General features: G+C 45.0%; 1 protein-coding gene across 2 annotated transcripts in view; it reads right to left on the bottom strand.

Annotated features, from left to right (window-relative positions):
• Nucleotides 1–26,004, bottom strand: part of fhad1 (forkhead-associated (FHA) phosphopeptide binding domain 1) — a 51,822-nt gene that overhangs the window by 23,840 nt on the left and 1,978 nt on the right. The window contains exons 3-20 of one of the 2 annotated variants that reach the window (XM_088616998.1): nt 24,138–24,338; nt 22,786–23,041; nt 22,232–22,329; nt 20,742–20,966; nt 20,020–20,143; nt 19,294–19,424; nt 18,785–18,862; nt 17,925–18,029; nt 15,836–15,943; nt 13,970–14,056; nt 12,778–12,930; nt 11,026–11,221; nt 10,140–10,210; nt 9,692–9,829; nt 8,199–8,312; nt 7,590–7,679; nt 5,867–6,107; nt 4,154–4,262 (exon numbers count right to left, since the gene is read on the bottom strand). In XM_088616998.1, the coding sequence (XP_088473124.1) occupies nt 4,154–4,262; nt 5,867–6,107; nt 7,590–7,679; nt 8,199–8,312; nt 9,692–9,829; nt 10,140–10,210; nt 11,026–11,221; nt 12,778–12,930; nt 13,970–14,056; nt 15,836–15,943; nt 17,925–18,029; nt 18,785–18,862; nt 19,294–19,424; nt 20,020–20,143; nt 20,742–20,966; nt 22,232–22,329; nt 22,786–23,041; nt 24,138–24,338 (2,525 nt within the window). The remainder of the gene's footprint in view (nt 1–4,153; nt 4,263–5,866; nt 6,108–7,589; nt 7,680–8,198; nt 8,313–9,691; nt 9,830–10,139; nt 10,211–11,025; nt 11,222–12,777; nt 12,931–13,969; nt 14,057–15,835; nt 15,944–17,924; nt 18,030–18,784; nt 18,863–19,293; nt 19,425–20,019; nt 20,144–20,741; nt 20,967–22,231; nt 22,330–22,785; nt 23,042–24,137; nt 24,339–26,004) is intronic. The other variant, XM_088616999.1, reaches the window with a different exon arrangement.

The following is a 26,004-nucleotide window of genomic DNA, read 5'->3' as shown; positions in this document are numbered from 1 at the left end:
CACTGCTCTGTCATAAGTTAGCCTGCTTCAAGTCCCAGTGACAGCATTTGCTGTAGATCTGGTCAACGGAAACTTTGCAAAGGTGTAGAAAAAGAATAGGACAGGATAAGGATGATCCTCATAATGCAAGCCAACCCAACATGGTCTAACAGATGAGACCCAAGTTGCTAGGTGGAATATTAGGTGAGGAGCAAACAGCTGCTGTGACATTCTAGCATTCACCATCCACAGAGCCTGGCTGTTCGCCATATTCAGCAACCAGTGGCATCAATGCCATGTTTCCACAGGTCTGGGATGTGTATCATGACTATCTCAAACTGAACGGCATTCCACAAAACTTTTGCACTGTTCTCTTCTTTATACACTCATTACCATTTAAGAAACAATGCTTTGTCACTTTCCACACACGACCCAAGCATTTATTTTTAATTGATTGTTTGGCACCCCTTAAGAAGTTATTATTGCAGTTTTACTGCTTCTCAGTGTATGCATGCATATTTTACTAAATAAATCACTTCACTGCATCTGATTCAGCTTTGCCAAAGCCTCCTGTCACAATAGTGGCCTTTTCCTAACCATTAGGACTAGCAGGTGTAACTGCTAGTCTTTATTAAAATAAGTTGCTCAACTTAATTAGTAAAGATCGGCAGCAGTAATACTGTTGAGAGGAACAAGAAAACACAGGGGTGCATCATTTTGAGACTTTTGCAGCTACTTGTAGTTAACATGCTGCCTGACCTTTGTATATCTATCATATTTATTTTCAATTTTGCAATTAAACATTTGAAACTGCTCATCCTATTTTATTTTATATTTAACGTACAATATAATCAACCACTTTGTGTTGCTGCTCTTCCCATTAAGGGTCTTGGCAGCTCAGAGCCTATCCAGGGAAACACAAGAGGAAAGACTGGACGGCCGTTCCAACGCAGGTGTGATTTAAAATTAGTACCTTTTGAGTTGGTGGATGAAAATATCACACAGTATGCAAGATATTGTCAAACCAGATATCAAAGGAGTTGATTCACACAGCTATTTTCTCCCACACAGCCTATTTCTGTTTCACCCACAGTGATGTACTTATTGTACATATGTGTAAATTCCACTCATCACATTCACACACCTAACAAGCTGACAAGAGACAAGCATACTGCTGGTATCACTTTGAGGAAAACAGAAACATTCACCATTCATCTAAAACATTCACTGAAAAAGAGTTTAACTCTTGGTAGAAGCAATCACTCACACTACAGAATACACCACATAGAGTACATGTCAGAGGAATACAATGCTGGGAAATAATATCTTATTTCTGTAGTGCTTTTAAAAATAAAGATATGTAAAGATACATACAAATTTTAATTAAATAACAGACCATTATCCATCCATTTTGTAACTGCTTGATCTAATACGGGAACAGACAATTATATGAGTATAAAATAACATTTTGTAGACCACTGTGCGAATGTAAATAATATTTCATGAACTACTTTAACAAATGTTCGTGTTAGGAAATAACTGCGGCATAGAAATGTGTTTAATTCTTTTGCGTTAGTTGGTTTTGTATCTGTGACTGTTAGCAATCAGTTGCTGTACCTCATAGTAAAATCTGGACACCATGTGGATGCAGTTTCTGTCCGTTTGTTTTGAACAGGACCTTGATATCTATCACACTGAAGAGGAAGACATTTCACCACCAGTATCTTTTGCTCTGTTGCTCAAGGGTATAACAGCAGCAACCCAGCCAGGACTGAGTGCAGAGGCCAGAGACCTAATCATTACTCCACACTGCTACCTGATACTAGCAGATACATCTTATCTAGACACTGGTAAATACTAAACAGCTGCTCGAGGCATTGTAAAATATGTGACAGTTTTAAGCTTGTATCTCAATATATGCCTGAAATCTCAGTTAAAAGATACTCATTAATGTGATTCGATGTTACTAAGTCACATACTGTTGACTTGTAAAGACCATAAACTATACAGTATAGTAGTTTACAGTATATAATATGGTAATTAGTAATGTATGCTTAAGTAACACAAGTTCTTCTTAGTCCACTCTATTAGCACAATCTTCTCATAACCACAAAAAAAGCATGCAACCACACAGCAGTTTTGTACTCTTTAGCTACAAGGAAGGCTAAAATAGTGAAAGATGTTTGTTGTTAAAAATTCATTGCTAGACAAACGTAAAGAAAGTTTTTACTTTTGCACAAATTTTAACAGTGGAAAATCAATCCAACCGTCTGATGTCATATTATGTTAAAATTCTGAATATTATTTAATAAACATTAAATAATACACACATACACAAAATATATAGCTAAATAATTTTAAATACTAAATGTTAATATAACTACTGTTAATAGTATATTAATAGTATTTTTAATAGATCTGTCTCTCCATTTGAACTTATTTATTTCTGTCCATGAATCAGCATCAGGACCAGCAATAAAAAGCTTAATAACAACAATTATAACAGTAATAAACAACATCTCCTCATCTTATATATTTGTAATGCTGAAATTGATGTATCATTTTTCAGTTTTTTATAAATGGGGGGATTAACAATGGATTTACAAACTACCCTCATCAAATCAATTATTATCATCATCGTTCTTATCATCACAACATTGTTTCTGACAGACTACGACAGATTCTGAAATTAACACACACAAAGGGCTGTTTACAACACTGTTACACTGCCGATTATTTATCATTTCAGGATGATTATGATACTGCAAGGAAGACTTACTGCTGCACAAAGAGGTTTAAAAAGGTGCCGAGCCGCAGAGATGGTTGCATTTAAAGGTCACAGGGGAAAATACAGGACCAACACAATCAAATTCCCTCAGTCTTCTCTCTCTTTCCACACAGCAATTATTAGATAATAACCGTGCATTTCATTATTCATGCCTTTCTTAAACACAGAGGCTTTTTTCCAAGCCCATTATGTGTGAGGGAAGCTCATTCTGGGTCTAGGGATACACATGCTATTTCAGCAGTAATGAGAGGCATCGATTTCTCTTGCCAGGAATGTGCTCCTTCAGGGGATGTTGCGGTTAAGCCGGTTTTCTTTGGTCACACGAGCCCAGCCAGCCCGCCTCGAACCTCCAGCCAGCTCCAGCACTCCATATCTGCCGGCACACAACCACCTCCCTGCCTGTTGTAACTCCAGGCTGTGTCTCATTCCACTGCCTGTCTATGACAAGCCCTTTGTCCTTGCTGGGAAATTTTGCACTATAAAAAGGCATTTTTCTGACATTTTCTCAGAGCTGAAACTACACAGAATCCATAGACTGAAAGACTTGTACGTATTTGTTAGGCGTTGCTGAAATGTGCTCAACAGATCCGAATGATTAGTCAAACATTTTCACTCCACGACATGTCCAATTGAAAAAAAGAAAAGGTCTGGTTTGTTTGCATTTTGCACTATTATCCAATTTCTACCTTTAAAATCAAGAGAACAGGAAACAACCCGCAAACTGTAATCTTGGTCATTGGCTCAGATTTTTCTCTTAAGACCCCAAATCACAGGCCTGACACTGCAAGGAGTGCAATTTAGTCATTAGTCACATCAGATTAATTATAGCGAAAGAGCAGAACTTCAAAACCGGGACCCACACTAGAGCAACCACAGCCATTACTGTAGACGAATCTTTAATTACTAACATTATCCACACCGGGCTAGTCACACAGAGCCTGAACCAGCTTCTATTGCTGGAACAACCAGTGCATTGTGCTTTATCAAGCCAGAGGATGATGGTGAGAGAAAGCACTCAGTCCATTTTTTAATTACTTATTTTCTTTAACTATGATCTCATTTTAAATAAGTAAACAAATTAAGCCGGGGTCTTTAAATAAGAAACATGTTTCTGTCAGTATTCCAGATAGGATTTTTGTCAATCACATGACCAGGCACTCAATACACTAATCATTAAGTGGAAAGTGACTTCTGGTTCTGCTATTCAGCGGCAATAAATTAGCCTCATTTCAGCTAATTAGAGAACCTTCAGAAAAAGCTGACGAGCTGTAATTGTAACTCTAAGGGACAAGCATAATTACGAAGAGGACTGTACTGTACAGTACATGGGGGCTGCTACCAGCGATAGCAGGGGGGCGCTGTTGGCCCTGGCAGTGTTTCGCTCACCTGAGCAGGGCGCTCGTCTGCTTCAGAGCCTCAACGTCCTGGGGCAGCACTGGCACAGGGGGTGCTGGAGGAATGCTCGGACTGCGGCTCTCCAGCCTCTTCTCGGCTTCTGCAGGGAAGGGAGTGGAAAGACGACGCGACACAGTGAGAGAAAAATCAGGACTCCGCTAATATCGAAGCACTTATTTTGGGTACAGTGGGTAAACGCTGACCCACCGCAAAAGTCAAATCACAAGGTCAGCAAACTACATGCATACGATGGAATTCAGTTATATCCATCGATCCGTTTTCTAACTGCTTCTTTCAATTCAGGGTGGTGGGGGAGCAGGAGCCTATCCCAGCAAGCAACGGGCGCAAGGCAGGGTGCACCCTGGGTGGGACGCCAGTCCATGGCCGGCCTGAGATAAATTATGCAGCACCATTAAAATGAATCAAGGAGTCCGCAGCAGAAATCAGAATAACTCTGCACGTATTATAATGTGCGCACAATTTTATTAAAACACCTGCAGCACAAGACAACTTCACGTGAGGTACTTTGGGGCAGGTAATTCATGCAGCAGGTTGTAGGTGTCTTTTTAATACTGGCAACGGCTGATGACTAAACAAAAAAACAAGCTTGAAAAAAAAAATGTTAAGCCTAGGCATCTGACTGGATTATGAACAACATGGCACTATGGCCACTGATGCTAAGAGCATCCCATGGCTGGATCAGAGCATCACTTCCGGCCTTCTTGAGGTTATTTTACTTACAGGGTATTTGTTATTGAATTTGCAGTAAGGAGAAAGACTCCACAGGTTTGGAGTAACGACTGTCAAACAGCAAAGTGTAGCAAAGCAGCTGCACTTGAGAGACTTGTTGTGGCAAATCTCCACTGTAGAGTAGGACTGCCCTCTGGTGACTAACAACAGAGCTGCATGTCACCCTGAAGATAAAAAAACTGTGGAATCCCAAAGGTTGGAGCATCGGAAACATGACTATATCTAAGGTGCAGTGTGGTAAACAGTTACATCAGTGCTCATTTTAGGATCTGTCCCTTAACATCCCTTTCCTTTCCAAAGCCGAAGCAGTCCCAGCCCCACGTTCTCCACTCCCTCTTCAGGAAATGCGGTTTGGGGAAGCAGTTCCTCATGAACTTTTACCGCAGCACCATAGACAGTGTCCTCACCGGCGGCATCACTGTGTGGTACAGCAGTACTACCACGCCTGACAGAGACGCACTACAAAGGGTTGTGGCAACGGCTCAGAGGATCATAGGATGTGATTCACCATCAATCGGTGTTTTCCACACCCTCTGCTGTCGCAATAAAGCCCAATCAATCATTCAGGATCTCAGCCATCCTGCCCACAAACTGTTCTCCCCCTACGCTCTGGCAAACTATATCGTTCTATTAAAGCACAGACCACTAGACTCAAGAACAGCTTCTATCCCACTGCAGTGCGCATCCTCAACAGCTCAATGCAGGGCCTCAGACTCAACACACATCTGCACTCCACACTTTTTACATAGTTACCCTTTTTTTTCTCTCAGTCTCACTACTACGTATTTCTTTATTTTTCCACAATATATTGATTGTTCCTGTCGTCCACATTGTGTGGTGTTGTGTGTCTCCCGAGAGATCAGCCCGATTAAGAATTCCAACGTACACGTACATACGGCAATAAACTCCCCTGCTCTGTACTCTCTCCTCGACGCCCCCGGCCCCCCTCCTCACCGCGCAGCCTGGCCTCCAGCGCCGCCCGCTCCTCCTCGCCCGCCCGCTGGCTCTGGGCGGCCCTGGCCAGCCGCTGCTCCAGAGCCACGATAGTGCGGGCGTGCTGGTGCACCTGCTCCCTGTACTCCGCCTCCCGGACCCCCTGCCTCTCCTGCTCCAGACGGGCCCCCCTCTCTTCCGCTGCCCTCTCCTTCGCCGGCCAGCAGGCCTGCTGCCTCTGCGCCTCCTGCTGCAGATCCGCCTGGAGAGAGGGGGGGAAACACAGGCGTCACACGGCGCCGCACCAGCATGTGCTCCTGCACGCAAAAAAAAAATCTTTAAAAAAAAAACCAAAGCTCTAGAATTAAATAATTCGCTGACAGATACTATGATATTGTAGCGAATTCGGGTCCTCGGGCTTGTGCCCTTGCCCCTCCCGCCCCAGCTCGTCCCTGACCGCCTGGGCTCGAGCCCGGGTCTCCGGCATCGCACAACGGGGGTCTTGCCGGCCGAGCTGAAGAAAACCTTCGTCAGCCCGGGCGGCCGGCATCCCTGTTACGGGCAGAGGAGTAAAGAGCTGTACTGTCACCGCGCTGGAACCGGCTCGTACAACCTGTGTGTCGACCATATTCATTATAATATATATGTAATACACTATAGATACTACAATAATATATACAGCACACTACAGACACTATAATAAATATACAGTACACTATAGATACGATAACTCACCAGTCCAGTTGAATAATCTCACTTTCTTTGCAAATGTTCGTTGTATCAGAGATGTGGCTTGTTTAGCAGATTGGAGCAGATTCTCAGAGGCCTAAGGTTATATTATATCACTAAATAATTTGCTGATGATTGTTTTTTCAGCAACAGAAAAATTTGGGGGTGGGGAGGCGATTTCCGGGAGATTATGGATGACTTGCGGGAGTCAGGGAAGAGACGCTGATTGCCGGGAGACTCCCGGAACTTCAGGGAGACTAGGGATGTCTGCAACAAGTTTCACTCAAATAGTGCACGAGTAGGGAGCTGCATCAGTGTGCGCAGGCTGCAAAGGAACAGGTGAAGGTTCATTGGGTGCTGTTAGGTAAAGAAAACGGATGAATGGAGAAGATTTGGAAGGAGCTGAAAGAAGGAGGCAAGCTGTGATTCAACTTTAAACATAACAGGAGGTGGTTTGAAAGTCTAGTCTTGGGGCAGATCGCTGTGAAGAGAAGGAATGCTAGTTCAGTGACAGAGAGTGCAGGCAGCTCAGGCGGGAGGAGAAGAAACGAGGGAAAGAGATCTAGAGATGTTTCTACTCTCCATCCCCCCTGAAGAAGGCTCTGCAGCTGGAACGTACTGTTTCCTTTCAGCTTAAAATACAGTCTACCTCACATGTGGGATACTGTCAGGCTCTTCCAGAATGTGCACGGCCCCTAGACCAGCAATACAACACTGGTCTCCACATTCCCAAGCCCTAGAGAAGGGCGAACTGTCTGGGGTCGACTCTCCTCACTGGAGCACACCGGTCCGTTGCTGAGGGGGGCTCCTGTGTAAGTGATGGGGGAGCTGCTGGAGGCGGCACCAAGCTTTGACGGGTTTGGAAAGGGCTGTAACAGAACAGTGGGATAGCCTGCCTCCTTCACCACTGCGCCGAAGTGATTCCTAATCCTGAAATGCGCAGGCGGACTTCTCAAATTCAATAAAATACAAAAAACAGTGAGGACCCGCGTCGCCCCGGTCAGCCCTGCCTCACCTCTCTCTCCCTGGCCGACTGCAGCTCTCGGCTCAGCTCCTGTTGCCGGCCAGTCAGGCTCTCCACCTCCTGGCGTTTGGCCTCCATTTCCTGTGTCGAGAAAGCCGGAATCACCTATTGTACGTCCCCAGCAACACAAGAATAGGCCCCATCAACAACATTTCTTCTTGTTTCAGGTCAAAAAAGGACTTCAAAGCAAGTGTCTCAAGAAGGAAATTAATATTTGTACCATAATCTATGAAGAGTAAAAGCATATACTTCAGAGTAGTTCTCAGGTGCCTGATAGACTTCCTCAAAACACTCTTTTGAGGAACACTCTTGCAAATTTCAATTTTTTTCCTTCATGTGTGATTTTCAAATGACAATCGCTTCATTATTTTCGCTAGGAGCGTAATTTAACAATTTTCTGCTTCCTTGCCAGTGTGTTTTGTTGCTGCCAAGTTTACACCCAGCTGAAGCTGAAAGTGAGCTTCGAATGGTGATTCCCAGCTACCCTGGCTGCACAGCGGGACAGACTGTGTATCCGGGCACAGGGAGTCTGATCATGGCGAACTGTTTCCATGGGAACTTCGAACCCTGGCGGGAGGTGGGAGGTGGGAGGCCAGTTACCTGTGTCAGGTGCCTGCACTGGTCCTCCACGCGTCCCAGCTCAGAGCGCTGCTCAGACAGGGCCTGCTGCAGACGATCTCTCTCCTGCTCCCTCTCTTCCAGCTGCTGCAGGAGCTGCAGTGCACACACAAGCAGCACTCAGTTCACACCCCCCCAACGAGACACAGAGAAAACCCCCTTTCAGATAAGCACCCAAGTGATGGCGGGTTATGATGGAAGATGGTGTTTTGGGTTTGTTCTGACTATCCTGGAATAAATGAGTAGAATAGACTGTGTCAGTGCACAGGGAGTATAATCACTGTGAATTGTTTCTATGGGAAGGTCGAATCCCTGAATCGCTCAAATAGTGCTCAGATCAGTGATTAAGGAAATGCCAAAATCAAATGCTTATTTCCAGGGAGATTCTTTTTTACTCCAAAAAACTCCAAATATTTATCAAGTGAAATATACTGTTTATTATATGTATTTTCTTAGAAAACTACAAAAAAAGAACACATATATCACACATATATAGATCTGTGCAATATTATAAAGCTTATGAATTTACTGTTCTGCTTTCACACCACGAGTGAAAGCTACAGATTTGATCTTTTATGGTACTGTATAATAATCATACGGGGAAAGAATTATGATGAAACAAATTTTTTTTGCAAGTTGTTCAACAAACTCAATTTGCTTTTTACATAAACGTAAGGGAACCAAGAGAGGTCCTTTGAATAAAGAAAAAGAATGACAAACTCTGCTCGGCAGAGTTTAATTAATTTTTTATTCAGTAACTACAGGTTCGATGTTGCAGGCTTCCGTTGCACAACAATGTCCTTGAATGTGCAGAAAAAACATTCCTCAACAAATATGCAACATTCAGGACATGAAAAGTCATTCAGAACAGAAGCAGGGTTCCGCAGGGTGCCCTGTCACATGTCCTGTAATAACAGAGTCCCACTGGGCTCATGATTGCAGGGCTGAGTGACCTGTAGTTTAGCTGCCCCTGGGATATGTCATTACATATTTTTTCAATTTTGTTTATTGCAAGTCACGTTCTAGCCTGTTAGATAATTCTTGCCATTTGATGTGGGAACCTATATGGGAACTTATGTGGGAAGTATATATGTGTATGTGGAGGGGGTCAGAGGGCTGTGGGTTTTAAACAAATTGTGTTAGTGTCAGTGGGGGTAACTCTTCCCGACACCTCAAACAGCAACAGAAAATAACCAGTGAGAAATTCCATAAACCTCTGATTATACGTGATCAAGAGAGCTCTTTGAAACTAAGATACACGTGTTGTATTGCACTGTGGCGTATCATACTTTGTTCTGCTAATGGTATTAACAACACGGCACAACTAAAAAAAGAAAAGGAATGCCTGGAATAAAGTTTCAAGAATTAACCTAACGTTATCACAATTTTAATCTTCAATCAGTGGTTCCATTTCTGGACAGCAGTGCAGTAAGGCTGCTTCAGTGATGCCTGAATAGACTGGTCTGCCTCCCCACCTGCTGGTTCTGCTGTTCCATAACCTCCCTTGTTGTCTTCTGCTGCTGCTGGAGTGTCCTCTCATGCTCTCGATTCAGAGAATCCACCCTGGCCAGGATCAAGGCATCCTGGGAGACCCGCAACTCTTCCAGCTCGGCCTGCGCACAGATTCACAGTCAGACAGCTTCCATTTCCTTCCGTTACAAACAGCAGTCCCTACCTCCAGCTTTGTAAGCAAACCGTTTGACAGAAACTATGTTTGTTTTTTTTCTGGGGGAGTTCAAAGAAGCTTCTCTAAAACCTGGAAATTCACCCTGAGGGTGGAACATGGTCTAGGAGCAGTCCGTTCAAAACGATGATAGTTTTGTGAGCTGCTGGGTGTGATGGATATTAAAGGATAGTCCTTGAAGTGTTGTGTTGAAGTCAAGTCAGGGCAGACATGCTGAGAATGGGAAACTCATGCCTCACCTGCAGGGTCCTTATGTCCCCCTCTCGGTCTTTGTGCTTTTGCCACAAGGACCTGATGGAGCCAGAAACACCTACAAAAGAGGCTGTCACTCAGGAGCATGTAAACACACACACACACTCTGAGCACAAGTCACACCACCCTGTACCAACGGAACCTTTGCTACACTGCTTTGATGGACGGAGTTTTATACCCTCCGTATATGGAATCATTAATTGTTAATCAACTCAGATTACCGCTACAATGACTGTACTGTGCAGGAAGAACAATGGCCCTCAACCTGTTCACCAGTTCATCTGACACACCATGAGCCCCACAAGGCCTTAAAGGAATGTTTAACCTGACTAGCAGAGTGACGTGCCTTGCTGTAGGCTCGAGGTTGCCAGGAACACTGGGGGCTGGTGTTAGACTGTTAACATCAGGGACTCAAGCCCAGAGCGGTGCATCTCTGGTGCGTCTGCAAATTTTCATTCCAAGCTTAGTTCTTACTGATCCAAATCAGCTCGTTGCTGGCTTAACTGGCCCAATTTCCCTATGCTGGCCATCTCTCCTGGGTGCTGCACTGAAGGAATCATACCAACTCTGCAACAACTGAGATGACCAAGCATTTCTTATAACTAGCTCAAGCCTACCCTAGCAGGCTGTGTCACTGTCACATGGGTAACACACAGGGGTGTCACCGTCACAGCACACTGATCGGACTGCCAAAGCTCTAATTGCACCACTGAGCTCCATCTGCATCTATACCCTTTGAAATGCCTAGAGCCACCTATCAAAATGTCTTCAGTTCAAATATTCACCTTAAAACAAAAACCTTTGGATTATTTAAAATAAGGAGCTAGGCAACCTGCTGTACAGCAGAGGGGGCAATTCGGGATACAGCCTTACCATTGGCTGAAGCTGCAACATCTATCCCAGCATCCTGCAGGGCCCGAGCTGCTTCCTGCTGCCATGACAGCAGAGAACTCAGCATGGAGAGAGCCAGAGCACGCACCCAGGAAAGGGAAGCTGGGGCACCCTGGTCCCGCAGAGCTGCTATCTCCCTCTGCAGGCTGGGAACAGAAGGGGCTTCCTGCACACGAGCCTGGGCAGAACAGAGAAGGGCTGCCATATAAACAGTGCTGTGCTTTATGAAGTGGCTGAGAATAGAGACGCTCTGCTCAGAACTCCCAAAAGGATAGTTCAAAACGTGCAAAAAACATCTTAATGAAAAAAACGGCATGATAAGAATTATCAGAGGTGTATATCTGATCATCTCAAGGTAAAGTGAAGATACTTGATCTATTCAAGCCACAATGGCTCATTGGACCGGAGAGTATCCTGGTTTCCATGGAGTTAAGAGTACAGAGACCATGTGACTTCCCCTCTGGGAAGCTAATCCACCGCAGAGCCTGACTCCGGAAAATCCAGGTTTCCAGTGATACAGCTGGGAGAATTAGTGCAATCTGGGCACAGTCACTCACTCAAGGCACAAGAGCTGTGTCTGAAGCGAGGACTTGAATCTGCAACCGGCCACTTATAAGTCCTGAATCTTAAACAGTATGCTACACAGACAGTCGTAAGAGAAGGAAAAGAAAAGTAATAAATAATAGAAATGTAGTTAATTGGTGAAATGTACAATTTCACACATACGGGGTAAACATCCAGTAGCCATATCACTCTGCAACTCACAACTGGTAACCCACTGAAGCTCAGCAGGTGTGAGCCTGGTCAGTACCTGGATGGGAGACCTCCTGGGAAAAACTAAGGTTGCTGCTGGAAGAGGTGTTAGTGAGGCCAGTAGGGGGCGCTCACCCTGCGGTCCATGTGGGTCCTAATGCCCCAGTATAGTGACGGGGACACTATACTGTAAACAGGCGCCGTCCTTCGGATGAGACGTAAAACTGAGGTCCTGACTCTCTGTGGTCATTAAAAACCCCAGGGTGTTTCTTGAAAAGAGTAGGGGTGTAACCCCGGCGTCCTGGCCAAATTTCCCATTGGCCCTTACCAATCAAGGCCTCCTAATAATCCCCATCTATCAATTGGCTTCATTATTCTGCTCTCCTCCCCACTGAGAGCTGGTGTGTGGGGAGCGTTCTGGCGCACTTTGGCGGTGGATGCTGCACATTGGTGGATCCAGGTGGGGCCGCACACTGGTGGTGGTGGAGGGGATCCCCATTACCTGTAAAGCGCTTTGAGTGGAGTGTCCAGAAAGAGCGCTATATAAGTGTAAACTATTGTTATTATAAACATAAAAGTGGGTAAATGGTAGTCAGTGAGCTACATACTGTATCCTGTACCCAGCTCTACCTGTCGGTACATGTTTAAAAAACATGACAAAATTCTGAGATGGTGCAGCAATGTGACCTAACCATGTTCTAATGACACTGGCAGCCTGTAGCTCCACCTGCATATTTCTGTACAGCTCGCAAAGCTGTGGGTCCCATGTTTCATCCCCTACCTGTTGCTCACCACATTATAGCTCCCTGCAACCCAACACTCACTGCTATCCTGCCTTCAGCAGTTGTAATATGTTGTAGGGTGGTGTGTGTGTGTGTGTGTGTGTGTGTGTGTGTGTGTGTGTGTGTGTGTGTGTGTGTGTGTGTGTGTGTGTGTGTGTGTGTGTGTGCGCGCGCTTGTTTCCGGTAGGGGCAGGCTGACCTGGCACTCCTGCAACGCCCTCTTCAGCTGTTCTGTGTCTGCGGCCGTCTTGTCCTGCTCAGAGGTCCATCCATCCAGCTGGCCTTGCAGGTCCTGCACCCTGCTCTTCAGCTCGTCCCTCTCTTCAATAATCACTGTCATCTGCTCTGTCACCTGCAGGGCCACAGCACAGTCAGGGCAACTCATAACAGACAAAAACCACTGCTGACACAAACATTTACAGATCACTATATACCTTTGAAAGACAAATATATGCTTGACTTTGTGTATTACTACAGCTGTTAAAGTTCTCAACACTATCCAAATAATACGTCTTAAAGAAACATCAACATTTCCACTGATTTAAGGCAGGACTCGGGAGACGCTGCAACACAAGAAACTTCAGGAACAGCTGTCTTGTTTACCGCTGCTTGACAGCAAGACTACTGCCTGCGTGCTTTTTGATAAAGTGTTATGCTGCGGTCCCTGATATTGAAAGACAAGTTGAGCTCCAAGTGCAGGTTCACAGATGAGCCTCAGGAGTCTCAGGAAGGTGCAGTGGTAACGAGGCTTAACGAGAGACAATGAAGGAATAATGCAGGCTGACTGAAAAACAGGGCTGTCTGAAATAATATTGTCACAGGCTGGGGTAGGAGAGAATGGAAGTGTCTCTAAGAATCTGGACTCAATGTGTAACACTTACTGCAACTAGTGTTAAAGGGGAACTGCAAGGCTATTTTTTTATACCAGGGTTAGAAAGAAGCAGCATTGATGAGTGCATTTCAACCCACAGTGAAAGTAAAATGTGCACAGTAAAATGTAAAACCTGCAATTTATACAATACATTTTATCTTACAAAATAGGCAAAATTTCCAGGTATGCGCAGCGCCATGTTCTATATTTCAGTATACCCATATATACCAATCAAGGCCTCCTAATAATCCCCCTCTATGAATTGGCTTCATTATTCTGCTCTCCTCCCCACTGATAGCTGATGTGTGGGGAGCGTTCTGGCGCACTATGGCTGCCGTCGCATCATCCAGGTGGGGCTGCACACTGGTGGTGGTGGGGAGGATCCCCATTACCTGTAAAGCACTTTGAGTGGAGTGTCCAGAAAAGTACTATAGAAGTGTAAGCAATTATTATTTCTACGATGTCTGCCGATGACGTGCACTAAAGTAATAAAAGATCTGGTTCGTCTGGAGGACGTTACCTGCTGGTCTGACAGAGCGTCCTGGGGCGTGGGGACTCCAGGGGCCGTGTAGGTGGCCTGAATGATGCGGCTCCGGAACCTCTGCAGCTGAGGACGGGAAAGGGGACACGGTGAGGCCTCTTCTTATCCAGCCCCGGGTTCAAGAATCACAGATGGGCTAATCGACTTGCTCAGCCAAGTTAAAGTACAAACAGCATCATACTACAGCAAGACATGATACTGCTTGCACCATTATGAAAATGGCTGAGTCAAACTTTTGAGATATTTCCACACCTTTATTGCACTGTATTCCTAAAATACAGGAATGACTCTGACCTTATCCACAAGGTTTCTCTTTTCCGGTTTGCAGCAACCACTGAGACAAGTACTGCTGGGGTACTGGACTTTTATCATGTTTGAGCGTTGGTGAAGATACGCTTATAGACAAGTGTCTTGTATTGTGCCACTAAAATGTCAAGTAATGAATCATTAACTGATTTCAAGGGACCTAGTGTTTTCTTTTCACATGCTAACAGCTGAATCCTGTTATCTGCACCTGTACCTAGCAGGACTTGGCACTGGAACAACATAATTCAGTTACTTTTGGACTTTTAATTCTGCCAAGCAATTGCTCCCCTTCATAAATGTTCTGTCTGAAGTGCTGAAATCTCTGTTGTGTCAGCTTTGAAGCACTGGGATTTAAGGACTGAAAACAGAAGGCCTGTGAATTAGAGAACAAGAGAAGCGCGAAACTCCAGACTTGCTGCGCTTGTTACGGGAAGTTCAGATGATTTGTTAGCAAAACCATCCGATCAGAAATCTAGATCACAGCTACAGAAGCTGCAGGGCAGGAGGAGGAGCATGAGATGACAGTGCTGGCTCTGCACTTGAATGACTGCTGGGGGAGACGTCCTGTCAAATGATAATGAAAAAAGCCCATGCTCTGGTACTCTGGATCTAGCTGATACCAGTGATATTAACTGGTGTGAAGGACGAACGAATTAATCAAGGGACTGTTTTCATGCTATGATGTCACGATGTCTGCGAAAATAAATCAGTTTTGTGCGTTAGCAGCTGCTCTGCTTCATCACACTTTGTTATTCAAAATCAGCCGTAACAGAGCCACTCCATCTGACATTAATGAGAAAAGGCCATGCTTACTTGACCTGCTTTCACTTGAATTCCTTTTTGCACAATGGAAATTTGGGCAGGATGGTTAGCGTTGCTGCCTAGGAGTGCTAGAGCCCTGGGGTACTGTCTGCGTGGAGTTTGTATGTTCTCCCCAGGTTTGCATGTGTTTTCTCCAGATGCTCCGATGAGCTCCCATAGTCCAAAGACATACTGGTAGTGTAGCGGAGCTAGTTCGGACATGGTGACGTCATCGCTCTCCCTGCGTGTAGCAGGGACCTCAGCCGCTTGGGCTGGGGGAGGTCTCCTTTAGCTCGCTCGGCTGGTTCCCTGTTGTGTTACGCCGGAGACCCGGGTTCGCGCCCCAGGTGCTGCGGGACGAACCAGCGAGGGCAAGGGCACGAGCCCGCGCAGAACCGCAACGGTCACAGTAGGTTAATTGGCTTTGGGGAAAATTGACCCTGACGTGAGTCTGAGATTGTGGGTCTGTGTGTGCCCTGTGATAGACTGACGTACTGTCCATCCCCTCCAATTTTGGTTGCTCTGATTGGCTCTTTCACCCCTGCGACCCCCTGCTGTATGAAGCGTTAAGAAAACCGAATGACTGGAGGGATGGACAGTGAATGTTTCGATTCTGTCACGTCCTCCACGATGCACTCAGAAACATGGGTTTGGTGCCACTGCAAAGCTCTCGAACTGGACTGCAGTGTACGTCAGAGGCTCCGGCGGCCCAGCGCTGTGGTTGCTATGGCGTCTCACCCGAGCCAGTGCTTGCTCCAGCTCCACACGTGTCCTCTGCTCCTGCCGGCTCATCTCCTGCAGCTGGTGCCTCAGCCTCTCCGCTTCCTGCTGGAGCTCGGCCTGCACCTGCAGCAGCAAAAAGAAAGCTGCTTCCATGATGCCCGAAGAGATGCCATATTCCACTGCCAATCTGCCCTGAGTGGCAATATAATCGGGGCGATTACTGGCGCCACTTCTCCCAGAGATCTGCACACTACCGTCTTCATGCGACAGTGCACTGCACAGCAACACAGATGCACAAAAAGAAAGAAGTGAGACAAAAGAAAATCAACATTTACATATAAGTTTATGTAACTAACACGTAGGTTTTGAGGAAATACGGACACTCTCAATGACACACAAGATTTACTCAAAGCTAGTTCAAGCTCAAAGGAAAACTGTGCACACAGCACACTATGTGAAAAGCATTAACTGCATGTATAATAAATAGCTGCAGGTATTACATTTTATGCACAAGTTGAGCAGAATTACTATACTGTTACTACTGTAACTACCATGGCATTATACTATAGGATGAACAGAGCTTCAAAATCATTTATACCATCCCAATGTACAATGATAATGATGTATTATCATCATTATAATAGTGTTTGCATGTCTTGGTTAGGTTACATTTTTTTCAACTTTTTTTAATTTTAAAAACTGGATACTAAATTTTGCTATTCTTATGGGGGTGATAGGGATTTGAGATACATTTCTGTTTTTGCCTTTTGTCAAAGCTCCTTTAATAATGGAAGCAGAACTGCCATATTCAATAAGAAAGTACTGCAAAAGGATATACCTCCCTCATTGGACAACATGTACACTCTAAGCATTCTGTATAGCATATTTTGTATTCTACTGCCATCTACAGTATCTGTGTTCATTTTCAATTTTAAAACCTTTTGTCTTTTTCTGAAAGTATTTACAAGCAAGTCACCTTCCTGGTAGCTGAGAATTATGCTGCAGAATGGAATGACAGTCTCCTTTTGGTGCACTAACAAATCTACTTCAAACCTTCACAGAACACAGCGTACTGTCCCTGTGTAGCATAGGCGTTGTACACACCATTGTGACTGCCCACTGTAGCTGAAAAAAATCACATATTGCGTTGCAACTGTTCTTTTCATCAATTTCTGTGGTTGATTGCCAATTCCAGACATCTGTGGCGGATTTCTTTGATGTGGAGAGATGTTCTGTTATTGAGTCCTGATTCAGAAATGACTGAAAATCATTAGCTCTTGACATCTGAACAATCAATACTCTATTTTGGCAGGTTTTCTGCCTCAGCAATGTTTCATTGCAAAGCCATCGGTTATCCTGCCCTAGTGAGTGAAATTAAACAATAATTTGTTTTAAAATTTACCTCCTAGAAAATACTTCCTTGTGAAGGCTAACTATAAATACACAATCATCAATGTACACAATGGTACACAACATGCTTTTTGACTCATTACTGCCTTAAGATAATGAGGGGAGGTGAAAATACACTGTATATATCCCATATTTGGAGAAGGAACATGTCACTAAGTAAATTGATGTATCTAAAAAGATATTAAGTTATTAGGAACTGTCCCTTTATTCTTATATGATACTGCATTTTGCATTATCTCACCTTTTTAAACTGAAAGAATAATTATTCGTCTCAGGTGATAGATACTGAACTTTTCCCCATACATTTACAGCTATAATAACATCATGCAACTATTAATTAAGAAAATAAGCTGCAGATTAGCTGCCGGCCCTTCTCACATTTCAGCATCTCTCCTGTTTTAATTACGTCTCTAACATCCTGACAGTGGAAAATACACTCAGTTAAGTTACACGATGCACTGTGCCTTCCTCTCCTTTCGTAACCTTCACAACCGAAATGGTTTCATTGGAGTAGTAACCACTAATTGGCAAAATAAAATAAAAACATATAAGGCCATTGCTTTTCAAATGGATATTAATGTTTTGAATTTGCCAATGGTTTTGGTATACGGTAGTTCCCGCTAACATTAACAGATTCCAGTAGGATGTACAGAATTCCTCATTATGAGCTCCACATTAGCTGCAGTCGTCTGACCTGGCATTTCTCAGCCAGTGTGATGTTCATCGTCTCTCGCTCCGAAACAGATCGCCCTTGCTCGGCTCGCATCTCTGCCATTCTCCTCTCCATCTCCTCCACCGACTGCAACAACAAGAATCAAGCGTCTGCAGCCTCCAGATACTTTCACAAACGGCACCATCCCAGATGAATACCTGTTGAGTCTGCTTTTTTATCAGATGGTTAGCTCTCAGGGATTGTGAGGGTTGCAGAATGCTACCACAGGGGAAGACCATCACCGGGGCACCAAGTCTATGTGTCCCGTCTAATTTGTTGAAAATCATTTGGTTAATGACTTTATGTTGCTCCTCGTGTTTCTCTGTACCTAAAGGTATGTGCCAATAGCAAAATAGTCATAATCCATCCATCTATTTTCTAATCACTTTATCCAACAGGGGATCGCAGGGATGCCGGAGCCTATCCCGGCAAACAATGGACGCAAAGCAGGATACATCCTGGACAGGACGCCTGTCCATCACAGGACGCACACAGAGACACTAACACACTCACACCAGGGCCACGTTTCCCAGAAACAAATGAACCGACCAGCATGTCATAGAACTGTGGGAGGAAACCCTTGTGAACAGGGGGAGAACATACAATCTCACTGAGATCGTACCCAGGTCCAGAACTGATCCCAGGCCCCAGCATTACGAGGCATCAATGCTAACCACTGTACAACCATGGTGCATGTAGTCATGACCTTCTTGTAAGCAAACAAAACAGTGTGCAGAAATTTCGGAATGGTTTGTATCAGTGGCTTTAATCAGGTCAAGGCCTGTTCCAAATAATCTGGCCTCATTCAGAGCTGAGCGCTCCAGCGGTGACAGCACACTCACCTTTTTGAGTACGATCACCTCATTCTCCCGTGCAAGCAGCTCCTCCTCATGTTTCTTAGTCTCTCGCATTTTAGAAAACTACAGCAGAGAATAAACCAGTAAATAGACTACAGGTCTGAGGCATGACTTATACAACCCTGTGATAAAGCAGGCAACGTTTCTTCTGTGAACAATGGATTGTACCAGAGGTTTGCTGTTAGCTGAGGTCTGCTACTTGTTAGAGCCAGCTCCTGTTAGTGGGGCACATGTAGGGGAGCTTCTTTTATGTTGGTGCACACAGAAGAGTGGTTAATTTTTACTCTGAGTGGTACTTCACACACCTGGAAGACCAATGTGGAAACCAATCAAAGCGTGCCAAAACTAGGATGTCTAATTTGGACTAGTGCCACCATTTTGCAATGACTGTCTGATGTGCTTCTGACCAAAAGGCTGACATTCAGGGCTGGAGAAAACTTTAAGCCAGTGTAACGAGGCCCCTGTGAGCACCTGGGCGGGCGTCACAGCGCTACCTTGGCAGACATGGCGCCCAGCTGCGCGTCCTTGTGGCGAACGTCCTTGCGCAGCTTGTCCACCTCGGCCGAGAGGCGCAGGCTCTGCTGCTCCCGCGCGGACAGGTCCCTCTGCAGGCTGGTCACCAGTCCTACGGGGTGGGAGAGCAGGCCTGCCTGAGAGGGTTCAGCAGGCGCAGAAGTGCTGGGCTCTGGCCAGCACCCTTCTCATTTGACGTTGGCGTTAATCCCAGATGGGCGACCATTCACTGACACTTCCATCAAACTCTTCCACGAGACACAGCCGCCCTCTCTGGGCTTCCATTTTTCTTTTAAATTCAGAATCACAAATTATTTTGGTTTGTAAGCACCCAATCTGAAATGTGCTCAGAACGACCGTATACTACATGGAGCGATTCCCTCATTCTGTCAGTTTTATACCTTCCTACCCTGGTCTACAAGAGACGATCATATATTTGTCATCTTTTTGATATAACATTCATGACACTGATAACAGTTGCATGACAGCAGAGGTGAGCTCAATACCTACCAGGGGCGTTTGGGTAAAATTCAGAAACAGGCTTCTTTAAACTCACAGACTGCGTTTATCTAGTTTATTTTGACTTACAGCCGATACAAATACATGAATGCAGGACGAATTCCAGTGCAAAGACAGAACGCCGGGGGTGGGCAAGGGATGGCAGTGGCTCTCGCTGTCAAGAGCAGCTGAAGGGAGTGGGCCCGTACCTGTTGACATGCCATGGTCTCGCTTCAGCTTCTCAAGCTGGTTTTTCAGGTTGCTGATCTGCAAGTCTCGCTCCTTAAAGGAGTGTTTCAGCACCTCACTGGAGCCCTTCTGCAGGTCCATTATCTGCAGGCACAGAAAACCCCCAGAGTGCAGGAATACAGACAAATCAGAGGCCAATCCTGACGCTGCTGATACCTTTATTTAAGTTATCATCCATTTGATCTCCACAAAACATGTCAGTGTAATACAGCTGATGATGAAGGAGATGCATACAGTATATGTTTACATGTATGTATTCCAGGATTTGTGTGTACTACATTAATATGCGAGAGACCGTGAGAAACCGCTTTATACCCTGGATGTATACACAGCAGTCCTTTATTTGGTTCCTTGGGTGCTAAATACCGAAAATGCTGAACTAAAGCAAGAGCTTTTTTAAGTGCAACAATACAGAGGTTGTTATGATCAACGATGGGAGCTGTTAAAGAGCCTTGTGAAACTTTCCTTTTTTAATTAGTACAGTATTTTTAGTAACAAGTACGGGGTTGTATTGTTCTGCTGATATTAATTATAAATGAACAAACACACTGCCCTGTTGAAGCCCCTCTGGTGTTGCATGCAAGAGATGCTTAATGATGATCAATGAGTAAACTGGTGAAGGTTGTGTGAGATTCATGCACTTTGACATGGATACATGCAGTGGGTATGTATGGCATGGTACCTGCTCTTTAAGTTCCTGGATCTGCTCCTTTTTGGCCATGATCTCCCTCTCCAAGGCCTGCAACTTCTGGGTGATCTCCGAGTCTCCCCGAGCCTGGGCAGCTCGGAGTTTGAGAGCAGAGATGTCGTCGCGCAGGCTGGCGATGACTGTGTCCTTGCGCTTGGACTCTGCCTCAAACACCAGCAGACGGCTCACCTCATCTCCCAGCCTCAGCAGCCTCTCTTCCTAATGAAAAATCACACTGTATTATTTCTAGATACTATATCCTGATGCTTATTGCAAATGTACAGTAATGGCATTCTGTAACCATCTATCAATCCACTAACAGTAAGCAGCTTATCTTGCTGAGAGCGGAGGCAAGCCAGAGCTGATCCCAGAAACACAGGGCGCAAGACAGGGCTGAGAGCGCACAACAGGAGTCAATGTCAAATTATAAATCCCACAGGATACTGACAATTTAACATTACGGGCAGAGCGGTGGGTCTGTGGCTCAGGATCTGCGCCTGTGGCTGATAGGTTGCCGGTTCGTATCCTGCGGCCGGCAGAGGAATCTTACTCCGTTGGGCCCCTGAGAAAGGCCCTTAACCCCAGCTGCTCCAGGGGTGCCGTATAAATGGCTGGCCCTGCGCTCTGACCCCCAGCTTCTCTCTCCCTGTCTGTGTGTCTCATGGAGAGCAAGCTGGGGTATGCGAAAAGACAAATTCCTAATACAAGAAATTGTATATGGCTAATAAAGTGATCTTATCTTACACTGACAAAAGGTTCATAATTTATAACCATCCCTTTCAAAAGTGTCATTTAAGATTGTTGTTTCAGATCAAAAGTGTACATCAGAAAAAAAATAGACACTAAACCAAAGCACTAGCAAAAAATGTTATGGAAACGTGAAACAATGTTTGAATTCTCTAGTTTTAAGAATAAACTCTAAAAAAAACCAAAGGTTTCTGTTTCAGCATGACAATGACCCCAATCACAGCTATACTCCTAAATTAAATGAAAAAGAAAAGTAATATATTTTGAACTGGACATGCCGGCTTAAATTGACTGAAAGGCTGTGAGATGAACTTGAGCGAACAGTGAAATAAAAGTTCAAGTAGCATAGCTATACCATGGGAGATAACTACTGGAAGGATAATTCACGACTGTAACAACTGTGTGACAGAGGTAAGTTCATCGTGATTGCTAATGGGCAGGGGGTATGTTCATTGGGAAAGACACAGTTTAATTACAGTAAGACATACTCAGAGGCTTCCACACTTGTTTATAAAATATTATTTTGCACTAAATTGCATAAGCGCATGTGTTTGTTTTGATCAAATTAATTTTACTTCCCTCAAAGGCTCACTGAGGGAAATATACTCAATTAATTACTACGCAAAAATGTGATTTTCTGGGAATTATTTCATTCATTGTGCTTTATACAACATAATACAGGAGGAAACTGAACGGTACGTGTTCAAGAGGCATTAGCGTAGATGGCTGTACAGTACCTTCTCCTGTAGGAGGTGCTCTAGAGTCTGGGGGCTCTGAGGGGGGGCTCCCAGTCGCAAAGACTGCCCTCCCCCTCCTGCACTTCCTGTCCAGCTTCCTGCAGCGGAGCAAGAAAACACAGTGTTCCAGCGGAGTGTGTGCACAGATGAAGGCTCAGGGAACCGGTGTGATTGTGGGGGAGGGCATTTAGGGGCTCTGTGTGGGTTCCTGCAAGAGTGGCATGAAGTGATTATCCATGGTTTGATATAATGTTAAATTAATTTTTAAACTAATGTCCACTTATATTGTGTGCAAGTTTTGTGTATGTTTCTGTGTGTATAAAACAAAGCTGCTTTCATACTAAACAAATTTCGGAGAAATCAAAGCATTAGCGCATCACAGATCCGCTCCATCGGTACCCACAGTGCATTAGTTACAGAGTGGGCAAGGTCAATCATTTTATGGATTGATTGATTTTCTACTGTAAGACGTAACTTTTGGCTTTGAGCCCATGATGCACATAGCTCCTGGGATTCACTGGTGCACGATACTTCACTACAGCCTGGTGGGGTACCTGCTCTGAGAGACGGGACCCCACGCTCCAGGTGGTGTCCTGGTCTCCTGGCTCCGGCGCTGGCTGGGCGTGCCCGGACTGGAGGGTGAGGGGCAGTAGCAGACGCCCCCTGGATCCAGGCCATGTTGGGGGGTGTCTGGGCAGGTAGGAAGGGTAGCTGAGAGACAGTGGGTGGGGGAGAGGGAGGTTTGCTCTCCTCAATCAGGTGAAGAGGGTTCTGCCAGGCCGATCGCTGGATCATCGGGGGGCGAGAGAGCTGGGGAGACAGAGAAACAGCCATGAGCACCCCGAGTATCAGGACGACCGCAGTCTGAGACTTTGTTACAAAACCAGGGCTTTAACCCGATTCAGACTGGTTTTCCACCATGTGTCAGCACAAGGGGAACTAGGACTGTATACACTGCAGAGATGCAAGAAGTCACAGTGCACTTCAGTGAGGGTTTGAAATTTATATTAAATTTATTTATAAAACAAGTTTTAATTTGTCACGAAAAAGGCCACAAGGTGCATCCCTCTTGCTCTGAAACCAAGATGTTATACAGGGAGTTTTAGTGTCCAAGTACAACTCTGGTCACCTGTTCTAGTTATTTGTGCATATGTGCTATTTCTGATCATCTTATCTCCACCTTTTACTTATTTATTTCTGCAATGTCGCATACAGTAAGCACTCAAGCCAGTTCAGGGTCTAGGGTCAGGTTTCTACAGCACACTCCTCTGACATTCCCACTCATCATTCATTCGCACACAATGGGCACAATTTAATGCAAATCGGAGAAGCATTAGTTGTGGGATTTAAAATTCAAAGGCAGGGTTCAACATCAGAAGTCAGTCATTCTTAATACAGAATTCTCCCAGAAATGTTGTGAGAAAACCAATATGGGTGACAGCACTGCAGCAAAGCATTCAAAAAGGTAGAGAAGACACAGTCCATCAGCACTGCTCTGTCCCCATTTGTTCTCATTAGTACCGTGATCAATGAAAACCACAAATACCCTTGAAAATGAAGGACTATGGATGTAAAGTCCATGTTTATTTCTCCAGGTGTTAAATCATGCAATGGAAATACAAATGCAAACCAAGTCACTGACACTGGGTTCACAGATGGCCAGCACCACCTGGGTGGTGCTGCATAACACTGTGTGCTTTCAAGGAGTTTTATAATCTCTTCATTTTCCAGCAGAATAACTTCTCCCTGACATGCAGCAGTGAGACTGCTGTTTCTTTGTACTCGAAGTTAAGAAGACTAAGGACATTCTTGCAAAAGCAGGGCTTTAATACCGCAGATAGAACTGGGGGAAAACAAACTGCAGAGTAAATATGTAAGTCTTTACTGACAGAAAAAGGAATCATACCGTGTTGTCTATGGCCAGCTTGTAGGCGAGCCCCCCGTAGCCAAACCGCAGCTCGTCCCCAGGGGCCAGGCGCACAGCTGCATTGTGGATGCGACAGTCATTGACGAAGGTGCCGTGGGCAGAGTTCAGGTCTCGCAGCACGAAACAGTGCTCTGCCTCACTCAGCTCGATCAGGGCGTGCCGATCCTTGACTCCTCCGTTCTGGCGCGCAGAGGAGACGAGAGCTTCAGTGCCGTCAGGTGAAGAAAAGAGCTTCCACACCGAGCTTTTAGGATTTCTCTGACTTAGTGGCGTTCAGTCACAAATCCATTCGTACTACCGGCTCCTCAGGCCAGCACACCAATAGACTGAAACTGCATTTGAGTTGCAGATTAATAGGTAATTAATACAGTCCATACTCCAGAAAGTATGCATCCCCTTCTGATGTTTTCTTACTATCTTATCTTGCAAACTCTGAAATAATTTATATGGCATTTTTTGTCACTGATCTACACAAACTACTCTTTAATGTCAAAGGGGACCAAAATTTCTATTACTTTTTTAAATGCAATTTAAAAGAAAACAAGAAATGTCTTGATTTAATAAGTATTCTCTCCCTTTGCTGTGGCTTTGCCAAATTTGAACTCTGGTACAACAGTTTTCCTTGTGAGATCAATCTAAGACTTGAATAGAGTCCACTTGTCAAATTGGTTGACATGATTTCAAAAAATCTGTCAACCTATCTGTCCTGTCTATATAAGGAGCCCGAGTTCAAAATGCATGTCAGAGCAGAAACTCTACAGTGAAGACTAAGGAGCTCTGTGGCAGAACTGTAAGGATGCAAAGATCAGGGGAAGGGTACCAAGAATTTCTCAATGGTGTTGAAAGTTCCTAGGAGCACAGCCAGGACCATCAGTTGGAAATGGAAAGAATATGGAACCACCTGGACTCCTAGAGCAGCCCATCCTCCCAAAACTGAGCAAGAAGGACCCTGGTCAGAGAATTGACCGAGAACCCAATGGCCACCCTGACAGAACTACAGAGCTCCGAGGCTGAGATGGGAGAACCTGTCCAGAGGACAATCTCTGCAGCACTCCACAGCTGTAGCCTCTGTGGCAGAGTGGCTAGATGGACGTCTTCCAAGGCTGGAGTCTGTAAGAAGGTACATGGAAGACCTTGAGACCATGTGGCAAAAGATTCTCTGGTCTGGTGAGCCACAAATTGAACTCTTTGTCTTGAATGCAAAGCCCTATGCCTAGAGCAAACCAAACACAGCTCATCGCCAGTGTAACTCCATCCCTACCACGAAGCATGGTGGTTCCAGCATCATTTTATGGCGATGCTTTTCAGCACCAGCAACTAGAGCACTTGTCAATGGGAACAATGAAGGGAGCGAAATACAGGTAAATCCTCAAGGAGGAACTGATTCAGACAGCAAAAGGACAAAGATTCTCATTCCTAATGGACAATGACAGTAAGGATACAGCCAAACCAAAGCCGATTTGGCTTCTGAACAAGAAGGAGAATACCTTTGACAGCCAAAGCCCAGATCTGAATCCCAAGGAGAAACTTTAAGTTTCTGATTCACCAGTGCTTCCCATCAAATCTGACGGAGCTTGAGTAATTTGCAAGCAAAAATGAGCAAATCCAAAAGTGCAAAGCTGACACTGATCATTTCTCCCTGGCCTTCAGCAGTCATGGCTTCCTTATAATTCCCATCTATGTATTGCATTCATCAATCTGCTCTCCTCCCCACTAATAGCTGATGTGTGGTGAGCGTTCTGGCGCACTATGGCTGCCGTCGCATCATCCAGGTGGGGGCTACACATCGATGGTGGTGGAGGGGAGTCCCCATTACCTATAAAGTGCTTTGAGTGGAGCATCCATA

This window comes from Lepisosteus platostomus, chromosome 23 (assembly GCF_059453375.1).
Source record: "Lepisosteus platostomus isolate fLepPlt1 chromosome 23, fLepPlt1.hap1, whole genome shotgun sequence".
Taxonomy (NCBI): Eukaryota; Metazoa; Chordata; class Actinopteri; order Semionotiformes; family Lepisosteidae; genus Lepisosteus; species Lepisosteus platostomus.
This window is presented reverse-complemented; position numbering and strand designations above follow the sequence as displayed.